At 39.2% G+C, this 22923-nt stretch overlaps 1 protein-coding gene across 2 annotated transcripts in view; it reads left to right on the plus strand.

Annotated features, from left to right (window-relative positions):
- Positions 1–22923, plus strand: part of zgc:153039 (uncharacterized protein LOC767698 homolog) — a 77012-nt gene that overhangs the window by 49373 nt on the left and 4716 nt on the right. For both annotated transcript variants that reach the window (XM_049467140.1, XM_049467141.1), the window contains exons 10-14: positions 13019–13211; positions 15843–16017; positions 16930–17076; positions 18828–20030; positions 20131–22889. In XM_049467140.1, coding sequence (XP_049323097.1) covers positions 13019–13211; positions 15843–16017; positions 16930–17076; positions 18828–19771 — 1459 coding nt within the window. In that variant the 3' untranslated portion in view covers positions 19772–20030; positions 20131–22889. The remainder of the gene's footprint in view (positions 1–13018; positions 13212–15842; positions 16018–16929; positions 17077–18827; positions 20031–20130; positions 22890–22923) is intronic.

Genomic DNA, 22923 nt, shown 5'->3' on the forward strand with positions numbered 1-22923 from the left:
TAGTTATATAGTTTTAAAAATTAATGAACTTTTAATGCTTTTATTCGTTTTATTTTATAATTTAAATCTAAGTCCTACACTGTGAATGACTAGACTATCTGTGTTCCAATTTTGTACATTGTACAATAAGTCAATTATATAATTGTCCTGACCTATATAGTATCTTAAATAAATAAAATAATCTAAAAATATAAAACCTGTGTTTTTAAACTAAGTTGGTCAAATTATTAAGGTGGGTCCATAAATTGTACAATAAATTGATAATGTAATTATTGTGACAGGTCTAGCTGTTAGATGTTTTGAATCTTAACCTTCTGAGACTGGACTTTTGCTTGGTGTGCATTTGTTTTAACTCCTAGATATTAGTAGAACCGAAAACAAAACTAAATTTTTTCTTTGTACAGAAAGTCTTTTTCTGTATAAAAAAAAAAAAAAAAAAAAAAACTATGTTCTTATATGGGGACAGTAAATTATCCTTGCTATTTGGGATCAGAAGGCACCAATTAGTCCACAAACTAAATTTTAGCTTTGTAAGGTTAGTAAATAAACTAGTTTCAAACATAAAACTGGAGGAAAAATTTTAACTGACCCATGTTTGGGTCTGGACTGGCTGTAGAAACTTTTGACTGGGATTCCCACCATCAATTAAGTCTGATGTTGTCATGTGACCACTAGATGGTGCGGGAAGTGTCTCCATATGAGTCCAAAGGTTCAATGTTTTAAGTATTATGGTGCAGAGAAGCAGCTAAAAGTAATCCAAAAAAAACGTTTCATGAGCACTGTAGCTGGTTTAAAAAAAATATATTACTGATCAGTGTTAGCAATTGTCGGGGTCCTAGCACTTAAGGAGCTGGAGGAATAGATAAAACTGGTCTAAAAGGGAAGTTTTTGGGTGTGAGTTGAATTTTAAAAACAATTCAAATACAATACGAAGTACCACTTAAAAGTTTGGAGACACCTTAAAATCAGTGTTTTTCTATTATTTAAAATGTTCTGAATTGAATCTGATTGTAGATTAGTACTAAAGTCGTCCAATCTATGAAGAAAAACATGAAATTTATTTAATAAATGAAATAAAACGTTAAACGAACCAGAATTTGTTTTATATTTAAGATTCTTTAAAGTAGCACCTTCTGCTTAGATAGAAATCTATCTTTGCACATCTTGGCTGGATTTTCTTAGTCAGTTTTATGAGGTAGAGTCACCTGGAATTCAGGCTTTCATTTAACAGCTGTGCTGAACTCGTCAAGAGTTAATGCTTGAATTTCTTGTCTCTTAATGTGTTTGAGAGCCTCAGTTGTAAAGCTGTGAAGACGTAGAGTAACAGGTATACAGTGAATAGCACTATTTCAGTAATGTTTTAATCCAGATTATGCCAAGAAAAACAATAATTTAAGAAATGAAGGTCAGTCAATCTAAAAAGAAAAAAAAATCTAAAATTAAAAAGCATCATTAAGTGCCGTCACGAAGATCACCAGTCAGGTAAAATAATGCATATTTCAGTTAAGTAGTGACGTTATCGTGGAGCAGTTGTAGCAGTCAGTATGCTGGGTAATAGTGCTGACTGTTCCTACCTCCTTGCGTCTCTTGATTTGGGTCACCTTGACTGTCTATAATACAATCAGTGAGGGTCCTCCCCATCGTGATTATGAGAAGACAGGATGGGGGTGGGTTTAGACCGTAAGCTGAGCATGGAGACATGGGCTCTAGATAAACAGAGGTCAGCTGATCAGTCAGGTTTCACTTATATTGATTTCCATTATACATTATACAGTATAATACTATTATACTGTAAACAGGAGTTAAAGCTTTTTGCCTAAGCACTTTATACAAACATATTTATACATTATAATACAGTATCTTGTATTTAACTGGTAAATGTCTTGTAATTTGATATACATATACTTTTCAAAAGCATAATACTCAATAAAACAATTACCAGGTAAGTACGGTACCACATAGTTTTGCAATGCATTACTTCTCCAAATAATTAGCCATGCTAAAGTTTAGGCATCCAAATGTTTTTTTTATTTTTATTTTTTTTTTTTTTATATTACTGTAAATTTAGTGAAGAAAAGAGAAATTTCTCTGTATTTGGTAGAGATAAAAAAATGTATTGGCTCTGTATCTGTACTGGCTGATATTTTGCCAAAATATGCAATCAGCAAACAGCCATATTGGTCTAACTTGGTTGGTCCTAATAGCCAATCAGATCATATTTGAGCATTGCATGAGGCTCCTCACTTATAGGACGCTGCTGGTGTTAAGTCTAAAGTCAGTGCTGTGTTTTCCTGCAAAATCTTACAGCACTTCATGCTTCCCTCTGCTGACAACTTTTATGTAGATGCAGATTTCATTTTCCAGCAGGACTTTGTAGACCAGTTGGTCTTACATAATATTCTAATTGTCTGAGACACTGATTTTGGGGTTTTTCATTTGCTGTAATCGATAATCATCAATAATAAAATAAATAAACACTTAAAATAGATCACTCTGTGTGTAATACATCTATATATGAGTTTCACATTTTGAACTGAATTACTGAAATAAAGTAACTTTTTAATGATATTGTAATTGCTTGAGATGCAGCTGTGTATGCTTTATGCTGATGTGTTGAGGAATTCTTGGTGTTAAGCTGAGAAGATGACAATGTGTGTGTGTGTGTTTGTGTCACACTAAAAGTAGTTTGTGTGAAATCATGCTTTGAGCATTACAATTAAAGCTTTACAAGAAAAAAAATACTTAACCATTTTTTGTAAACAAGGTACTCTAATTACTCAAGGAATGGATTTTTTAATTTCTCCTAGCTATTTGAATATTAGTAGGACCTAAAAACAAAACTTTTTCTTTGTACAGGAAGTTTTTTTTTTTCTGCCAAAATATATATATTTTTTTCAAAGAGAGTCAGTAGATAATCCTTGCTATTTGTGATCAGAAGGAACTTATTAGTCCAAAAACAAAACTTAGGCTTTCCAAAGTACATAAATAAACTCATTTCAAACATAAAACTGGATGTGAATTTTTACCGGATCCATGATCGTTTGGGTCTGGACTGGCTGTAGAAACTTTTGACTGGGATTCCTGCAATCAATTGACTCTAATATTGTCATGTGACCAGGAATTAATAAGCAAAATATGTGATGATATGAGGGCTGTATTTGGTTTTAAGAAACAACATTACTGACCAGTGTTGGCAACCATCGGGGTCCAAGCACCTAATGAGCTGGTGAAATAGATAAAATTGGTAATTTTATGGATTTCACATTTGTGAATTAAATAATTACAACCATATTGCTTTAGAATATCCATGTAATAAACAAGACAAGGTGTGATTTTTTTTTTTTTGTCTCAAAGCAATGTGTCACACTTCAAGTAGTTCATGTTAAATATCTTGCTTTGAGCTTTACAAGAGAAAATTACTCAACCATTTTTTTGTGTAAACGAGGTACTTAAATTACTTAAAGAATGGTTTTCCCCCCTCTACTTCGAATTATGTATTTATTTAAAAACCATGACAAAAGTGATACTTAGATAATTAATTTTCTTTGGACAGCGTCGATAAGTTATATCCCTGAGACATTATTATTATTACAATGCATGTCCTGCTGTCACTCTGCTGTCAGTAAACCCACAAGCACATTTGATGATGTTATTATTGTGTTTGATGGGTAGCTGATTGGCTGAGTAGTAGCTGAGTGGTGAGTAAAGTCCTGTTGCTTGTGGCTGTTTCAAGTCAGAGTTTACCCTGGCTCAGGATTGGCCTGTGATTGGCTGGAAGTGTGGATTCAGCGGGGTCTGCGTTGCTTAATTCTTTCACTTGTCAGTCGCTCGGCGTCGGGGGCACGATGTTGTTGTTGCCGTTGTTGTCGGTATTTTTTGTTTTGTTGTTGTTGTGTCTGAGCGGGAGGAATTAAAAGCCATTTAGCATCGGGGTCCCCGGAGACGCACACTGTGATTAACATAGCTAATTTAGCAGAAACTACCCAAACCTGCCATCAACAGGCCGGGCGGGGGGATTATAATGGAGCGAGTGATTTGGAGTGTGTGTGTGTGTGTGTGTGTGTGTGTTTGCAATCGATGGGGAATCGGGCAAAGGAGAGGGCGGTTTGTGAGTGTGTCGCGATTGCACAGAGGTTTAAAAAGAGGTGGATTATGCATGTGTGTGTGTGTGTGTGTGTGTGTAGTGGGATTTTTCTTGGCTGCTGTTTTATCAGCAAATGGCTTTGGTTTCCCAGAGTTGTCCTTTGGGGTAGACTTGGCTGGGTTTTGTTGCATTAAAAGGATTGTGTGTGTAAGGGTGTGTGTGTGAGGGTTTGTATGTGTGTGTGTGAGCGCTCTGGGGGGCTGTAGGGGTCTGATGGGAAATGAAGCGCTGATACAGGGGGTGTGGCTGTGTGTGTTATCGAGGGTTTGTCTACTACAGGCTAACAGCTGCCTTTGCAGCTGTTAGTTCCAGCAATGTTGAAGGGCACCTCGAATTCAGATTCACGCATAAACACCTCCACACTTTAGTTTTACAGAGGGAATCTATCTGTGAGGTCACTGATGAGGTCAAAACTTTACACTTCTGGTTTATATTAAAGGAGTGGTTCATCTTTTAGCTCTACTGTTCAATCCATCATCCAGAATATGAAAAAAAAAGTTTTCTACAACTTTAAACCTGCCAATACATGGCTGTCCGTCCAAACTGAGAGATCGAGCACTGGTCAGAGAAGCAGCCTAGGTCCATGGTCACTCTGGAGGAGCTGCAGAGATCCCCAGCTCAGGTGGGAGAATCTGTCCACAGTACAACTTTAAGTTGTGGACTCCACAAAAGCTATCCTTTATGAAAGAGTGGCAAGAAGAAAACCATTGTTAAAAGAAAGACATACCTTTGCTGCTTACAGAAACACAACAAAAATGTGGAAGAAGATTCTGTGGTCAGATGAGAACAAAGTTGAACTTTTTGGCCTGTAATGCACCCTGAACACACCATCTCCACTATGAAACATGGTGGTGGCAGCATCATGCTGTGGGGATGCTATTCAGGGGGGCTTTTCAGGGGCGCTAAATACATTTGCACATCACACTTTTCAGATTTGTATTTGATTTGAATTTTGAAAACCATGAATTTATTTTGTTCCAATACACAATGTTGTGCTACTTTGTGTTGGTCTATATCTTAAAATCTCAAATAAAATACATTTAAGTTTGTGATTGTGAGTTGACAGAATGTGAAAAAGTCCATGGGGTATGAATACTTTTGCAAGCCACTGTATGTGTGCATTCATCTCCAGCTAATGGTAAAGTGTGTATAAATATCTCAAAAGTGTCCACAGAAAAAGTGTGAAACTACCTGCTTTACTCAAACCAAAGCTAGGTATGGTGTGCGCACTACTTTATATAGTTTTTATTTTACTTGCACATTTTTACTAAGTAGTTATTTTGCACTAAACATTTTTTGACTATTTATTTAGACTAAAAAGTTGACATTTTTGTATATAGTTTTCTTTCTGTGTCTTGATCAAAATACTGAAAGGCATAGGCTGCTCTAAGTGTCAGGTTTTCAGTATCTACATGTATCCTAGAGGTGTGATCATCAAGAAAAATAAATCTGCTGTTTTTCTATGTATTTTGTCATGTCATGTAATGAACGATCATCAATATTCTTATGCTTTCAACTCAGATACACTCTAGTCTAACCATTTTTGAAAAGATATTTTAGGTGTAAATATATTTAAAGTCTATACATTCAAAAATAAGTAAAGTAAAACTTTGATTAAAACATGATCAGTTCAAGGAAAATATAACAATAGAATGAAAGTTCGCCCGCTGTTAAGCATATTTTTATAATGTGAGATTCAAAGTTTGGATGCTAGGTGTCAGACACGAGCCAAAGAGTCTAAATGCAGCGAGAGTGTGCAGCTGCAGCGAAGAAAAATGGGCGAAAGAGTCTAAAAGCGGAGAGAGTGCGCATTTCTAGCGCAAGAAAGTGGGCCAAAGAGTCTAAAAGCAGAGAGGGTGCGCATTTCTAGCACAGAAAACCGGGCCAAAGAGTCTAAAAGCGAAGAGGCTGAGCATTTCTAGCGCAAAAAAACGGGCCAAAGAGTCTAAAAGTGGAGAGAGTGCTCAGTTGTTGCGCAGAAAAAGGGCAAATGAGTCTAAAAGTTGCCGTAATTAAGGAATTTAATATTAAGAGACATCATAAAATGAAACATTAATTTGAAAAATCTTAGTTTACACAACACTGTCAAAGATAAAGAGAGTAAGTCAAGTAAAATGGTGTGTAAATTAAAGTAATCAGGAAAAAGTATTTTTTAAAGTGGTAAATTTCATTATTTGTTTTATTACAGAGTCTTTGGCCCGTGACTTCAAATATATTTCTCCTTCTGGCCCCCAACAAAAGAAGTTTTGACACCCCTGATTTAGAGCGTACAGTGTAGGGTTGGGGCTTTAATAGCTTCCATAATTATTGATTAAAAACCTGCAAAAACTGTTTTTATACGTGGGGTTTCTCTTGTTTTAAACATCAGTTAAGCTCTTAATAGTCCTGTAGTGTGAGCCAGGTATAACTCTAGACTTGAGACCTGACTCGTATTCAGAGCAGCTTCAGTTTAGATGTTCTTAAACATTTAGGCGTATGTCAGAATGATGGCAGCTCCCCTGCTTTCGCTGTGACTGTGGTGCTGCTAACTTGTTGACTCTAGTGTGATGGTAGCTGGCAGCTGGAGGCCTCTCCAGAATACATTACGCGCTGTTTCTATTGTTTTTATCCCGAGCCGCACGGGGACGGGGCCCGATGACTGATTGAGGAGGTGCAATGAGGTTGAGTCAGACCGCACTGGATTGAATGCGTAAGCCCGAATGGGCCGAGGTGCACTCTGCAGAGTTGATGCAGTAGTTTTTTATAGGCTCCTCTGTGCTGAGCGGGGATGCCGAGAGCTTTAGCCCAAGATGAAGTGGCCGATTGGGGGGCTGGGATGTCTGGACGCTGTTTAGCTGGATTAAAATGGGTTATGGATGGCTTTAGTCTGGAGAATATGGCTCTAAAGTGTTTGGAACATGGGATTTTGAATGGAGGCAAAGATAACAGCAAAAAGAAAGGGAAAGATGGAGAGGTGAAGCAATTGATCTAGCAGCATAGTGGATAACTCAAAACATGGTGGCATTACATCAATTGTTTTTAATGGGCCCTGTCAAGCGTTTGGACTTTGGACTTTCTTGCAGTGTATGATGTTCTTTTGATGCAAAGTTTTTAATTCAGCAGTTTTATTCAACAAACTAAAGCTCATTTAAAGTTCGTATTTTGAGGTTGTTTTAGTTCAGGTTCGCTACGTAGATTCCATTTTGCATGTTTGTTCATGATTACCTTCTTTCTATAGATTGCATTTACCAAATTACCGTATTTTTCGGACTATAAGGCACATTTTAAAATCCTTTAAATTTCCCAAAAATCAACAGTGCACCTTATAATGTATGAATGTAAAAGTTTTACCAGTCAGGATTAAGGAGCAGTAAAGCCACTCCACTGAAGTACAGCATTATAAGGTTAAGTTTTCAGTGAAATTTCTCCAGCACTAAAGCTGGGTGCAGCAGCATTAGCATTAGCCGCTAACCATAGCACTAGCTCTTTTACCGTTCAGAGGTGTGAGTATATTGGACTGTAGTCTTTGTGTTAAAACAAGCTACGTGGGACAAACCACTAGCTGATAGTGCCCTGCGTTACCAGAACACTCAGGTTCAGTGGTCTAGTGTTATCAGCTAGCATTAGGTTAGCTGCTAATGCTAATGCTGCTGCACCCAGCCTTAGTTAGATTAACATTCAGTGCTCGTTTGGCTTTAAAAGAAACTGTTTTCACCTTTAGACGGGAAACATGGTGACACCCTTGCTCACTTTGATGTAGGAATCCTTACTAGTGTCACTTAATGCCTTATAATCTGGTGCACCTTATGTATGAAAATAGACCAGAAAATAGAACCTGCGTTTCTGGGAGCTGCTTTTGGACGATGTTGTAAAAAGTGCACAATCAGAAGTGAATTGGTTTAAATTGAGATGGAGAGTTTGCGTGTCCCCGGGGAGGACTGTAACAAGACCGACTCATCAGTCACAATTAACAGCTCATCAGAGAGAGATCAATGAGGAGAGAGAGAGAGGGGGAGTTTGGCAGGAAGGGTACGGGAGGGCGAATCAAAAAGAAAGGTCAACTTCTATAATTGCTTTTCTATAATATCTTCTCTGCGTACGGCTGTCGGAGCCGATAGGGTGTAACCTCCTATTTTCCACAAGGCTAGCGGCTAGCGCGGCCGCTCTGAAGCTGATTGGCTGATTGAAGTGTGGAAAGTGATTAAATTGATTAATTGTTCTTAAGCGGAATTTATTGGCTGTAATTAGACGATGTAACACTTAAATAAACCACAGTATCGTGTGTGTGTGTGTATGTGTGTGTGTGTGGGGGGGGGGGGGGTGAAAAGTGTGTGTCGGAGTGTGAGGTTGCGCATGAGAGTGTGTGTGAGAATATAAATGCGGACTTGTGAGAGTGTGTGTTGTAGGTCATTCGGGCTGCTAGGGAAGTTTGTTTTGCTGACATCAGCAAGATGACATCATTCGAAAGAGAGAGAAGGAGAGAGGGAGAGAGAGGGAGAGAGAGAGGGAGGCAGAGAGATGGAGAAGGAGAGGGAGGGAGAGAAGGAGAGAGAGATATGGAGAGAGGGAGAGAGAGAAAGATATGGGTAGGAGGGAGAGAGAGATAGTGAGAGAGATGGGCAGAGAGAGAGGTGTTTGGGAAGAGAGAGAGAGAAATAGAGAGAGAGAGAGAGAGAGAGAGAAAGATGGGGGCATATCTGATGGCTTTTAATAAAATTGCTCTCTCTCCTCAGAAGAAGAGGAAACGAGGAAGTGAGAAAGGTACAGAAAGAATAGACATAAGGGGGATTGATACACAACATGTGCCAAAAGTATTGGAACGCCTACTTATTCATGAATTCATCCAAATCCAAAGGATATATAAAGAGTATAAGATTTTTTTTTTTAACCTTTTTTTGGGTCATTATTCTCAGCGCTGCAGTGATTCGCACTGATAAGCATGGTGTTGGTTGGTGTATGAGGTGTTAGTGTGGGTTGTGTTCTGGTACAGTAAGTGGATCAGATACAGCAGTGCTGCTGGAGTTTTTAAACACTGTGGACCCTATTTAGACCTTTAGGCGAGCTGTCTTTGCCATCATAACGCCGGAAAAAAGTACACCTTGCGTGGCTCGAAACATGCAAAGGCATGTACTAATTCTCTTAATTAATCATGGGTGTGTTTAATTTTGGGCGTAACATGAAATAAACCAATCAGCGTGTCACCTGCCATTCCCTTTAAGAGCCAGGTGCATTCTTACTTTGGTAAATTGCTATTTTAATGGCGCAGCTACCTGGACGTGTCCAACACTTCTCAGCAAAAATAACTGACCTGCTTATTCATGCTTGTTGATTCTGTGTATAGTTGAGATAAAAGTTGGGTTTGTGCACTGCTGCATGTCTGTTAAAGCTATATAGGAACACATGTTGAATTATTCTGTAAACAAAAAGAGTGTGTGTGTGTGTGTGTGTGTGTGTGTGTGTGTGTGTTTACGCTGTCATACACAGTAAAAGCAATCAGAGACAGCAGACACAGACCCACTGATTCTTCTACAAATTAAAATAGTCATTAGAAGTAGGTGTGTAATTACCATCTTAATGATCACTGCAGCACATACACACACACACACACACACAGCTGAAGTAAACTCTCCCCATTACCCACATACTCTTGTCTCTAAAGACAAGTTGTGGTTACCTGTACACACCTACACCTTTTAATACGTAATCAGCCTTCAATACACACACAAACACACACACACACACACACTGGAATCTTGCGTGTTTTGTTTATAAATTAATTTTTGTGGTGTTTACAATTTTCTTCCTAATCAAACTCATTGCAGCTAATTACCTGCACCAATTATGGGATTAACATACTGAAATGAAGTCTTAATTATGTACTTCTGCCAATCAGATATCTGTTTAGGCCAACAGCACACCTGATTGGCTGAGGCATATGAACGAGGACACCACATTCCGCTAATTAAGCTTTAACGAGGCAGTCATTAGGATGAGGTAACGACTGTGGCTCCAACTGTACCCTCTGTACTGCAGTACTAATAAAAGCTGAGGACAGGTATAGGTATTGAACAGTAAACTATACTCGCTGGTGAACTATAAAGAAATGTTTAATTTCCACAGTGTTTATTTTAAGCGGCGTAACTTTACTAGCTTTGCGGTTCAGGAAACTCGCAGACCAATCATTAGTGCTGTAAATATCACCAATGATGTTCCTCTTTTTTTTTTTTAAGGTTTTGGACTTGATAAAACACAGTGGAGCAACACCAGCAGATGACACGTCTCTCCAAACCATCACTGATCATCAGTAAATTTCACATTTTATTTGTAAATCAAGGTACCAGTGTCTGGAGGAAGAGTAGAGAGACACACAGTCCAAACTGCTTGAGGTCTAGTGTGAAGTTTCTACAATCAGTGATGGTTTGGAGAGACATGTCATCTGCTGGTGTTGATCCACTGTGTTAAATCAAGTCTAAAGTCAGTGCAGTTTTGTTTTCCCGCAAAATCTTACAGCACTTCATGCTTCCCTCTGCTGACAAATTTTATGGAGATGCAGATTTTATTTTCCAGCAGGACTTGGCACACTGCCCACACTGCCGAAAGTACTAACTGGTTTTATATATAATATTCTAATTTTCGAAAAACAATGATTTTTGGGTTTTTATTGGCTGTAAGTCATAATCACCATCAATAAACAAATAAGCATTTAATATAGGTCACTCTGTGTGTAATACATCTATAGAATATACAAATTTGACATTTTTAATTGAATTGCTGAAATAAGGTAACTTTTCAATGATATTCTAATTTTCTGAGATGCACTAGTACAGAATTTACAGGCACTGAATGATAAAAAGTCTTTTGGACTGTTATTGCCTTATGGAATGAAAAAATGTTGAGACTTTATATTTTATCCATATCGACCAGCCCTAATTCTGCCTGGTATTATATGTCTGTCTTAAGCATTTCTGTTCAAGAATCACATGAAAAGCTTTCATGTTTGGTTAGAAACGTTACTGAAAATCCTAATTGTAATTGTCATAGAAAATATTAGAAAAAATAAAAGTAAAAATAAAATGAATAAAAATTGTTATAAGACCTTTGTTAATGCATTAAAAAAAGCATTTAAAAATAGTTTTTTTTTTTTTTTATTAAATACTGTACACTTATTCTTAATGCATATTTGAAGTAAAACAGTTGGATGTAAAACTCTTAATAGAGTGAGTTTAGATACACTGTTGAGCTGAGTGCAGTAAATAACACGCTGTTTCCTGTCAGTGCTGCCTGATTACTGCTTTAAACCGGTTTAATGTGTTCAGCCGGTCCCGTAATGAAAGTGAATTAAAGAGCGCACACACACACAGACACACACACACATACACACACCACTGCACATCTCTCAATTTAAACACCATCCAACACTCATTAATACCTCGCTTTAATTACACACACACACAGACACCACTGCGAACGAATCCTCTTTAGCAGCACATCTGGAGGGACATTGAGGAGCACTTCACCAGATCTCTCACACACACACACACACACACCTTTACACAGGAGCGCACGGCTTTGTTTACTTGTTTCTGTTTATGATTTAATTGCTTTGACCCCGAACCCATTTACACTCACCTAATGATTGCCACAACACTTGCGTTCACTCAGGAGACATATACCGTGTGTGTGTGTGTGTGTGTGTGTGTGTGTGTGTGTGAGCAATAGGCTGTGGGTTAGAAGTTAATTGCATGTGCGTTTTTGTGTAGAGGTTTGAGTCCATTAAAACTTCCTTTTTAATGTATGTGAGTCCGTCTGTCTGTCTGTATATAATAAAGTATACAAAAAAATTGTATCTACTCGTTTATCCGTCTCTCCATCAGTCTGTCTGTCCGTCCACCCTCTGACTCACTGACCCAAAAAATAAAGAAAGCTCCATTATTTTGTGTGGTTGGTGTGGTGCAGTGGATACCACCACTATATTGGCCCACTTCGGTAATAGAAAATAATCTTGTGGGTCGTTCATAATAAATTAAATAGTTAAACACATACAACTAAATAAATGTATTTTAATCGTTTGTAAAATGTAATTAATTCATATTTGTAACTTGTAAAAGGAGCAGCAGCATCAGATGATTGCAGGTGATTGATTATAACATGGTTTTATAGAAGCTGTTGGAGGAGCCTGTTTTATTTAAAGCTCAGACATTAGTTTGGTCTGCTTTAATTGTGGATCTAGAGAGATCTAGAGAGCTCTCTGTTGAGAAAAGTGGTCAGAAAAGTGGCAAAATTTAGGAAACATGTTTAGAATTTTCTCCCAATTTATCTGGCTAATTGTCCCACCCTTCAGCTGCTGCTTAGCTGTATATCCCACATCACCAGGAGGGTGAAAACTAGCATACACCTTCTCCGACACGTGTGAAGTCAGCCACCACCTTTTCAACTGCCGATGATACATCGTTGCTGAGTAGCATCACAACACGCTCGGAGGAAAACTCTATTCAGCAACTCTATTCTGATACACCAGCTCACAGATGACTTGTGCTAATCAACATCACCCATTGGAGTGATGAGGGGAAAGAGCCCCATCTATCCACCCAGACAGAGCAAGGAAATTTTTTGCGCTCTCAGGGCTCCGGCAGCTCTTGGCAAGCTGCATGACCAGGATTCAAACCAATAATCTCCTGATCATAGTGGCATCGCTTCAGACCCCTGGACCACTCAGCGGTCTAAATGAAAAAAAAAAATAAAATTATAGTTTAAGTGCACTCCCACTAATAAAGACTATGAAAAAGTTGTAGCCAGATAACCATACAATGCAAATAGAAATGATTAATTTCAGTATATCCTGTTATTGAACGTTTAGAAGGCTGAACTTTTAACCCACTGTTTTCTCTTTATCAGGCCTACATTCCGCTACTTTACGTGGCACACGTGTGTGTTGGGGATCGTGGGCTGTGCAGTGATGATGTTCCTGATCAACCCCATCTACGCCTCAGCCAGCATCATCTTCATGCTCCTCCTGCTGCTGATCATCCACTACCTTTGCCCCACCAGCAGCTGGGGATACATCAGCCAAGCGCTCATCTTCCACCAGGTACAGAAACATACATACAGTAGCAGGACAAAGTTTGGACCCACCATAAATTCAGTGTTTTTCATTATTTTAATTATGTTCTGCATTGTAGATTAATACTAAAGGAATGGCTGGAATTCAGGCTTTCAGTTAACAGCTGTGCTGAACTCGTAAAGAGTTAATTACTTGAATTTCTTGCCTCTTAATGTGTTTGAAAGCATCAGTTGTGAAGTAGTGAAGAGGTAGAGTTACAGGTATACAGTGAATAGCTCTATTTGAGTAATGTTTTAATCCATATTATGAGAAGCAAGAACTACTCAACTAAGTAAAGAAACAAACTTTAAGGAGAAATGAAGGTCAGTCAATCCCAAAAGAAAAAATTCAATTTCAAGTATCGTCAAGTGCAGTCACCGCAAAGACCATCAAAAACACTATGATGAAACTGGCACTCATCAGCAAAGGAAAGAAAGCCCAAGAGTTCCCTCTGTTGCATAGGTTATATTTTTTACTTGTTAATGATTGCAACACGCATAATTTTATAGCCAAAAAAGTTTTATACACACACACACACACACACACACACACACACACAGTTTGACTTTCTGTCCTTACCACAGGACTGCACCCCTCCCTCAAGGGGAGGCGGCTAGTTGCCAGGAGGGACAGACTGTTGCCAAGGGAACAGTTGCCAGGCGGCCAGGCACCAGCCGCCCATCTGAGCCACTGTGCTCCTGGAGAATTATTACAGCCACTTAACTTATTACACACACGCACACACACTCTCTCACACACACACACACACACACACACACTGTCGTACACACTGCAAAAACAGTCATGAACTTAAAGCGACTACAAGCCTGGCCAAACACTTAACTGCTTGTCAAAAGTTTAGGGACACTTATAGGGAGGGGATCCGGACCACTGTTCCAACTTTCCAGCTTGTTATTTGGAACAAGGCACTAAAACGCTTCCCAAAGATGTTCTGTTGAATTCAGACTTGGTGACGGGGAGAGAGGACGAGTGCTGAAGAACACTGCCATGTTCACGAAACCAGTTTAAGGCCCCAATCCCATTTCTCCTTTAAAACTCAACCACTTGTTTTCAAGTGTAACCCGTCCCTCTTGGAACAGAGTTATACGCCGAAGTGATGAAATCCTCCCCACAAAAATTGGGAAAAACCTTCAAGCACCCGATACAGATTCAGTTGCTTGAGCTTATTCACATTTTGTCAGCTTACAATCACAAAATGAAATGTATTTTATAGATATTTGAAGTGATAAACCAACACAAAGTAGTACATAATTGTGAAGTGAAATGAAAGTGATGCATTGTTTTCAAATTTTTTATGAAATAAAAATCTGAAAAGTGTGATGTGTATTCAAAAGTATTCAGCCCCCTTTACTCTGAATCCCCTAAATAAATCCAGTGCAGTCAATTAGGGCTGCAACTAATGGTTATTTTGGTAGTCCACTAATCTGATGATTTTTTTTTTCGATTAGTCGAAAAATTATATCTGCCATGTCCTCAATCTCTAAAAACAATAGAAACAGCTGAACATGAGATTTAAAAGGCATTTAAAAGTCTAGATTTTGTTTAAAAGTGGGAAGTATTACGTTTAGTAAGTAAATATGTAGTCTGTTGTGTTTGGGCACTTTTGGAAACACACACTAAGTTGAATTGAAACTGTTTGAGTAAGCCATTTACCCATTTCCCATTGCGCTTCTGTCCCCAGCACTTTGTGTAATGCAGTACTTTTACAAATTAACGATTAGTCAACAATTAAATTTGTAGGCGACAAATTTAAACAATCGACATTGTCGACTATAACGACTAATCGTTGCAGCCCTACAGTCAATTGCCTTCAGAAGTCACTGAATAAGTTAACGTTGTATATAAGTCCAGCTGTGTGTAATTTAATCTTATTATAAATACAGCTGTTCTGTATTTACCTCAGTGGTTTGTTAAATAACACTATAGTGAACAAACAGCTTCATAAAGAGACCACCGAACTCACCAGACAGGTCAGACATAAAGTTGTGGAGAAGTTTAAAGCAGGGTTAGGTTATAAAAACTGGCTGTCCACCCAAAATGACAGATCGAGCAAGGAGAGCACTAGTCAAGCAGCACTAGAGAAGCAGCCAAGAGGCCCATGGTCAGCTCAGGTGGGAGAATCTGTCCACAGGACAACAATATATATATATTTTTTTTATAATTTTTTGACCTAAATATAAAGTGCTTTTTGTGGCAGAAAAGTAACATTGCTCATCATCCTAAACACCCTATCCCCAAAGTGACATGAATGGTGTTTCACAGACGAACTTCATCCAACCTGGCTGAGCTTGAGCTGTTTTGTAAAGAAGAATGAGCAGAAATGTCAGTTTCTAGATGTTCAAAGCTGGTAGACATATTGCAGATAATATGCAACATTATCAGAGTGTGGCTAATGACTTTGGCAGATCTGTTAAAATATAAAAGCCTAACTAAAGGGAGAAAGCCAGAAGGTAACATAGACACAGAGTCTCCCTGAAACACTGGCATCCACTCACTCCACCGTCCACAAACCTGAGAGATCATGTGCAATGGGTTGTATATTGTGAAATTTGAAATTTTAAAGAATTATATTGATCTCTCTCTCTCTTTCTCTCTAAGGTGCGTAAGTATCTGCTGATGCTGGATGTGCGTAAAGATCATGTGAAGTTCTGGAGGCCGCAGGTTCTGCTGATGGTGTCCAACCCTCGGGCCAGCGTCGGCTTAATCACCTTCATCAACGACATCAAGAAGAGTGGACTCTACGTCCTGGGCCACGTGCAGATAGGAGACCTGGGTAAGTGTGTGTCTGTGTTTGGGATCACTAAATACTTATTACCTTATATGTAATGTAGTTTTATTAATGATTTATAGTTATTTAATTACATATCTTGTAACAGGCTAAATATTTTTGCCGGGTAGCCTCACTGATAAATGCTTTGGGACTAAACACAGCTGTTTGTGGGAGACTGGGGTTCAATTCCAGGTCTGGGTAACTACGCTGTGTTACACCTTGGGTGAAACGCCCTAAACACTATATTGGACCTTCCATTGTAATAGTAATAACCTTGTAAGTCACTCAGTGTCAGCTATAAATGTAGTAACCTGAGTTCTGTATATACCTGTATATACATATATAGTTCTTGTGTTGGATTTTTACCATTTGATTTAATTTACCAGTCGCTTAAGTGATCGCGTTTAAGACACGTCACATTATGCAGATCAATCAATCAATAATACCGCACCCTGGTGACGTCCAACCATCTGTGTTTCACCGCTGTCAGAGGCACACTGCTGCTGCTGCAGCTCAGCCAATCAGCTCTCCCTCTTGCCCCGCCCCTAAACCCATACATCACCCAGTGCCTCTACCAAACTACCCATCCCATTTGATAGGATTGGATTTAGCAAAAATCAGGGGGTTAAGTTACCCCTTAATAATTTGTTGAACAGTTCTTAACCTGATTTTAGAAGTTCAAGCTTAGCTATCCTTAGGTGTTTTCCCTGCATTATTAATTAATGCCAATAATTTCTTTTTTTCGTTTTAATAACTTCTTTTCCACATCCACAGGGTCACAGTATCACAAAATCTTTCCACCTGGTTGTTTAACAAATGAGAAGCTACTCCCTGCATCAGCATTTTTTTTTACTACTGAGTTGTTTTTAAATTAATTAATATGAATCCAAACTTTTCTCTCTCTCTTCTCTCTAGCGGTCCTCCCGTCGGATCCTCTGCAGTGTCGGTATGACTCGTGGTTGTCTCTGGTGGATCATCTGAACATTAAAGCCTTCGTTAACCTCACCTTAGCCGACTCTGTACGACACGGAGTTCAACATCTGCTCTTCATCTCTGGACTGGGTTAGTATATATACACACACACACACACTTTCGGAAACAAACACCTGCAGGACACTCACCTACTGGTTTGAATCTGTTTGGCTGTCATGGCAACTGCTGCTTGCTCAATAGTGCAAGCTTAGTTGGCTCATTGCCTTCCCGCTTGTAAACAATTTCCTCCATTCTTTTCCCCCCATGGCCTCTGTGTTGCTGCTGTTGTTTATATTTTTTATTTATATATTTATTTCTTTTCTGAACTTCTGCCCAATTTTCTTCCCGGTGTTTCCACTGCCAGTTCCCACCCATTGACTAAACCTCCTTTTGCTGAATGGCAGCGAACAGTCTGAGTTCAGGGGGCAACGGGGGGCTCGCTGGACACGTTCGGACTGGCCAGTGCCAGGTTTTAACTGTTGAGCCAGATTTATAAAACACATCACCGGATTTACTGTGACATTTAGAGCAAATTGAGTGCCTGGACACCACAGATTACTGCTCACAACTAAAAAAGCTTGATTGATTTGTTATCTTACTTAAGTTAAAATGTTGGTTATCTATATTTTACTGTAGTAATTATTTTACAGACAACTTTTTACTACTGCTCCTTACATTTTCAATCTAATCATAGTGTATGATGAGTATGACCAGCATCACCAAAATTAAATCTAACAAACACTATGCTGGTTAAGAGATGGCTAAAAAGCTATTTTATCAGTATAGAGTATTTTTTTTTTCTACAGAGAGAGATGTTCGCTGAAGGAAGTGTTGTATTACAATGTTATTTGGAAGACAAAATACAAAAAAAATATTTGCAATATTTATTGAGCTACACATACAAAGATGAGAGTTGTAGAGGTTCCTAATGGAGTCCTGTGACAATATTCTCACACAGAGGTGGAGTGTTGATAAGAGGTGGAAAATATACTAATATTGTGCTATATTTTATTATTTCATTCGTATCATATCGTTTCGTATTGTGTGTGGCGTCAAACATGGATATTTTTATTGAAACATAGGAGATCTAAACTTTCTCAACCCTCTATTTGATCTCCTAAAGTTATTGCTTTATTTCTCCATGTGGTGGCGCTATAATCAAATGAAAAAATTGCAAAAATCCATTGGTAAAAACTAGAATAATATGTAAAATTTGAGAATCATATGCTTATATTGTGTTATATATATGTGTTAAGCTAATTTTTTATTTAATTGTTAATTTAATTTAATTCATAATAAAGTGAAACTGATCAATCTCATTGTTCCAAAAATAAGCAAAAAAAATTACAATTACAATTCTTGGTAAGACAAACCAATTCTTGTTAAAGCAAAAATATTTATTGAATTAAAATGAGAGAATTTCACTTGCTAAGATGTATTTATTATTTTTTATTGTAGGATAAATCTACTATGATTATATTGGTTGTGAAATTGTGGTCCAACACATCACTGACCACAGCCCCTACCACAAAATTCACAGGGTCATTTAAGCTGCATGTGATGGATAATTGCAGAACATTATTAGAGAGATTTACAACTGCTTCACACACTGCTCCTGAACTCCTGGTATATTTCTCATACCAGAAAACATATTTAATCATTTATTGTCTCTGCTGGTAACCTTTACCTTCCTTCCATATAGCTCTGCAGTCTGCCCCTTCCTTCTAGGTGCTATTTTATTGATGATAAGTCTATATACAGCACCAGTCAAAAGTTTGACACCTCTTTTTTTTCTTTTGGTTTCTTTCATTTGCTTTCATTTGTCTTTTGCTTGCTTGCAGGTGGGATGAGACCCAACACGCTGGTTCTTGGATTTTACGATGATGCTCCTCCTCAGGATCAACTCCAAGATCGCACGTTCCGGTCCCTGGACGACCCCGCCCTGACTGAGGACCAGGAGGATCCGCTTTACCACTTCCCGCCTCTCCGTGAGAGCACCCCGGACAACAAAAACAGGGGCGGTGCTTGTGGAGGGAAAGTCCTGAGCCCTCAGGAGTACGTGTGTATAATCGCTGACGCGGTGAAGATGCTGAAGAACGTGGCGCTGGCGCGTTACTTCGGACAGTTCGACCGGCAGCGCGCCCTGCAGAGCCCTGTGTTCGTAGACGTCTGGCCGGTGAACCTGCTGCGTCCGGACAGCAGCTCCTACGTGGACACGTGCTCACTGTTCCTTCTACAGCTGGCCTGCATCCTCAACATGACCAGGTCCTGGCAGAAGGCTAAGCTCCGCCTCTTCCTGTGTGTGGAGGCGGGGCGAAGCCTGAAGGGGGCGGAGCAGAAGCTTAAGCAACTTCTTAAGGACTTGAGGATGAAGGCGGATATTCACACCGTGCCCTGGGACGAGCAGGTGGCGCTGCACTGGCAGAGGCAGCAGGTGGGCGTGGCCATAGAGGCGGAGGCGGAGAAAGGAGAGAGGGAAGCAGGTGAGAAGGAGGAAGAGCAGGTGATGATCGAAGAAGAGGAGCCAGAAGAGGAGGAGGAGTATGCTAACAGTTTCCCCAGCAACACTGTGAGACTGTCTGACGACTACCTGCACGCCGTCAACCGGCTGATCCTGGACCAGCCGTTCTCGCCCCCTGCTGTTCGCTTTCTGTATTTACCCCGACCGCCGGCCGACACCAGGCGCTACAACAACTACCTGCACCAGCTGGAGCTGCTGAGCCGCGACCTCGGGCCCACCATGCTCATCCACGGGGTCACGCCCGTCATCACCACTGACCTTTAAAAAAAAAAAAAAAAACACTCCTCCTCTTCTCTTGCTTCATTTTCTTTTTTCTTTTTTCCCTACTTCCTAAGGGCCCAATTTTACACCCAGTGCAAGGTATGTCACGCTGTTCATCGCTATCTTACCCCCATTATCATGCCTTCCGCCTGTAAGTGCTTTTGAATATACAGTATCTACACCTATGGGCCTTATGATCAGGAAGTGAGGTGTGTTCAGGTAAATTTCTGCCATATTGCTATATTGGCAAAGGCAAACACAGGTGCTCCACTACACCTACACCTATGGGCCTTATGATCAGGAAGTGAGGTGTGTTCAGGTAAATTTCTGCCATATTGCTATATTGGCAAACGCAAACACAGGCTGATTTACACACTGACTGATTTACACACTGACAGCAGTCATCAGTCAGACGTTCATTGCTATCTTGGCAACACAGGTGCGCAAAAGTGCACAGCCCCAACTTTTACATAATCACTGAATAGTATACAAAATAAAATAGCATTGCTGTTCCTGTAAATGGTTATTTTCCTCTGCTGAGAAGTGTTGGACATATCCAGGTAGCTGCACCATTAAAATAGCAATCCGCCCAAGATCACACCTGGCTCTTAAAGGGAGTGGCAAGTGAGACACGCTGATGTGGTTAATTTCACAATTATGCCCAAAACATACCCATAATAATTAAGAAAAAAAGTACAAGTTTTTTTTGGTGTGAAACATTTTGAGACGTGCAAGGTGTACTTTTCCCATCGTTACGATAGCAAAGAAGAACACAGACCTGCCCCAAAATCTGCAAAAGCTGCATATTTTACAGTTGAGAGCTCATCAATCACTAAAATAGGGCCCTAAATCTCAAAGGAAGGTGCCAAACAAATTCCCTTCCTTCTATTCTTTCTCTCTTTCTCTCCTTCTTTGTTTCTTTCTCTTTTTTTTGTTTGCGTCCGCTTCTCTGCTTCAGTCTTCGCTTTTGGATCGCAGAACCGCATTATGGTCATTCCTTCTTGAAAGCACAAGACTGAGGATTACACAATACATCGATTAAAAGATTGAGATTGTTGGCCTGTGATGTCAAGTGTTTCGCAGGGATGACGACTCCTTTTGGCTTTTCCTAACGTCTGCGGATAAAGATGATGATGATGAAAATGTCTGATGTGGATGGCAGCCAACAGTGCCCTCTTCAGAATCGTTGCCTTCAGACTTTGTTCCGCACATCCTCACCTTTTATAAACACAAAATAATGCTCTATACCACCCTGAGACTCAGAGAATATCTATAAGACTAGTCTTGATACACAGTTGGTTGTTGGACAAGCTCCAGTGCAGTGGTTCCCAACTCTGGTCCTAAGAAGATACCCTAAGCTAGAGCTGGGCAATATATCGATACTTTATTGTATCATGATAAATCCTCTTATAGCCTATATAGTTACTAAAGAATATTATGGATATGATATCATAAGTGCTTAAAGAACACTGATCCAACTGTATGTTTGTTACAGAGAACGTAAAACACCTTTTTAATTGGATAATGTGAGATACATAGTGGATTTTATACTGTTGTTATCGATATCGAAATTATATTGTATCTACTGAAATAAGGAAAATATCATGATCTAAAATTTTTGGCCATATCGTCCAGCCCTACTCTAAGCCTACAATACAGGATTTTTGCTCAGATTATAGCCCTGATTAATACTTTTAGACCCAATCCCATTTTCACCCCTTGTGCCTACAAATGAACCCTACCCCTCTGCACGCTTCTAGGGGTAGGGTGTCCTGATTCTTATTAGGGAAATATTAGGGCTACATGACCCTTCAAACTGAGATTTTTTAGAGGAACACTCCAAACAGAAGGCTATGAGAATCACTGACAAGATGGTGTGACACAAGCGACCAAAGAAACCCACAAATTCGAGTAATTTTCCTTGATAAAAATGACTATAACCACTATATTACCATAGTTTATTGTGTAGTGTTAATGCTTAATGCCCATTTTCTTTATAACAAGCATAAAAAAATGATTGGTAGTTCGTATCAGTAGCTAGCCACTTAACTTTCCTGTTCCACCTTAAATGGTACAACATACAGCAAAGACTGCAGCCTTTAAGGTGGAATGTAAAATAAAAGCAAATATATAAAACCATATTTCAGCTTCCCTAATTGATAATAATAATTAACTGCTGCAGCACCTGCCCTTTCTTTCTAAAGACATACGATAAAGCCATATGGTTAACTAGTTAAGCAGCAGCAGTTAGGTTGCTGAACTTTAGCGCTCCACTGCTATAGAATAGCTATATCTGTATCAGGTTCTTGAAGGAATGTCCCAATTCTTACGGGGAGGATTTCACTCGAAAAACAAGGGCAAGGTCTACAAAAGAGAAATTGTGCAGAGTCAACAGTTAAAGAAAGAATAATAATGTCTTTAAGCACAAAAAAGAGCACAAAAAGAGAAAAAGTCTGTAATATCTAAATGATTCTAAACAGCACAAATCCAGAGTTCATTTTATGGCTGTGCATCTCCAACTACCTCTTTAGAGCTGACAAAAAAACAACCGTGGGTGCCTTTTCAGATTAGTGATTAAACTAATATACTGCTACTACTCTGAACACTGGTGGAGACTTGCTGTCAACTAGCCTGCCAACATGCTAATCTTACTCAGAGAAATCTTGGTCATTTTTACACCTGAAGATTGAACCAAATCCTGGTTCATGTGTTACGTACAGTATTGTACATTTGGTCGTGTTAGTAGGTCACGCAGAACAATGAGCAGTTTATAAATAAGGATTAATCTACAGTTACAGTAGATACAGAATCACCAGTGTGATCTGTTGTAGCCGTACTACTTCATGATGCATGTGCAAAGCAAGAGGACTCAAATTTAGACTTAATTTAATAGGTTAAGACAGCCTTCTTCCACTTTTCTGTAATTGGTCCAAAATTGGTTAAAATACCCAGTTGATCCACGGTTCGGTTGATCCAGGATTCATTTGATCCAGGATTTAGTTGATCCAGGGTTCGGTTGATCCATGGTTTGTTTGATCCAGGGTTTGGTTGATCCAGGGTTTGGTTGATCCAGGGTTTGGTTGATCCAGGGTTTGGTTGATCCAGGGTTTGGTTGATCCAGGTTTTAGTCGATCCAGGTTTTAGTCGATCCAGGG

Source organism: Astyanax mexicanus, chromosome 18 (genome assembly GCF_023375975.1).
Source record: "Astyanax mexicanus isolate ESR-SI-001 chromosome 18, AstMex3_surface, whole genome shotgun sequence".
NCBI lineage: Eukaryota > Metazoa > Chordata > Actinopteri > Characiformes > Acestrorhamphidae > Astyanax > Astyanax mexicanus.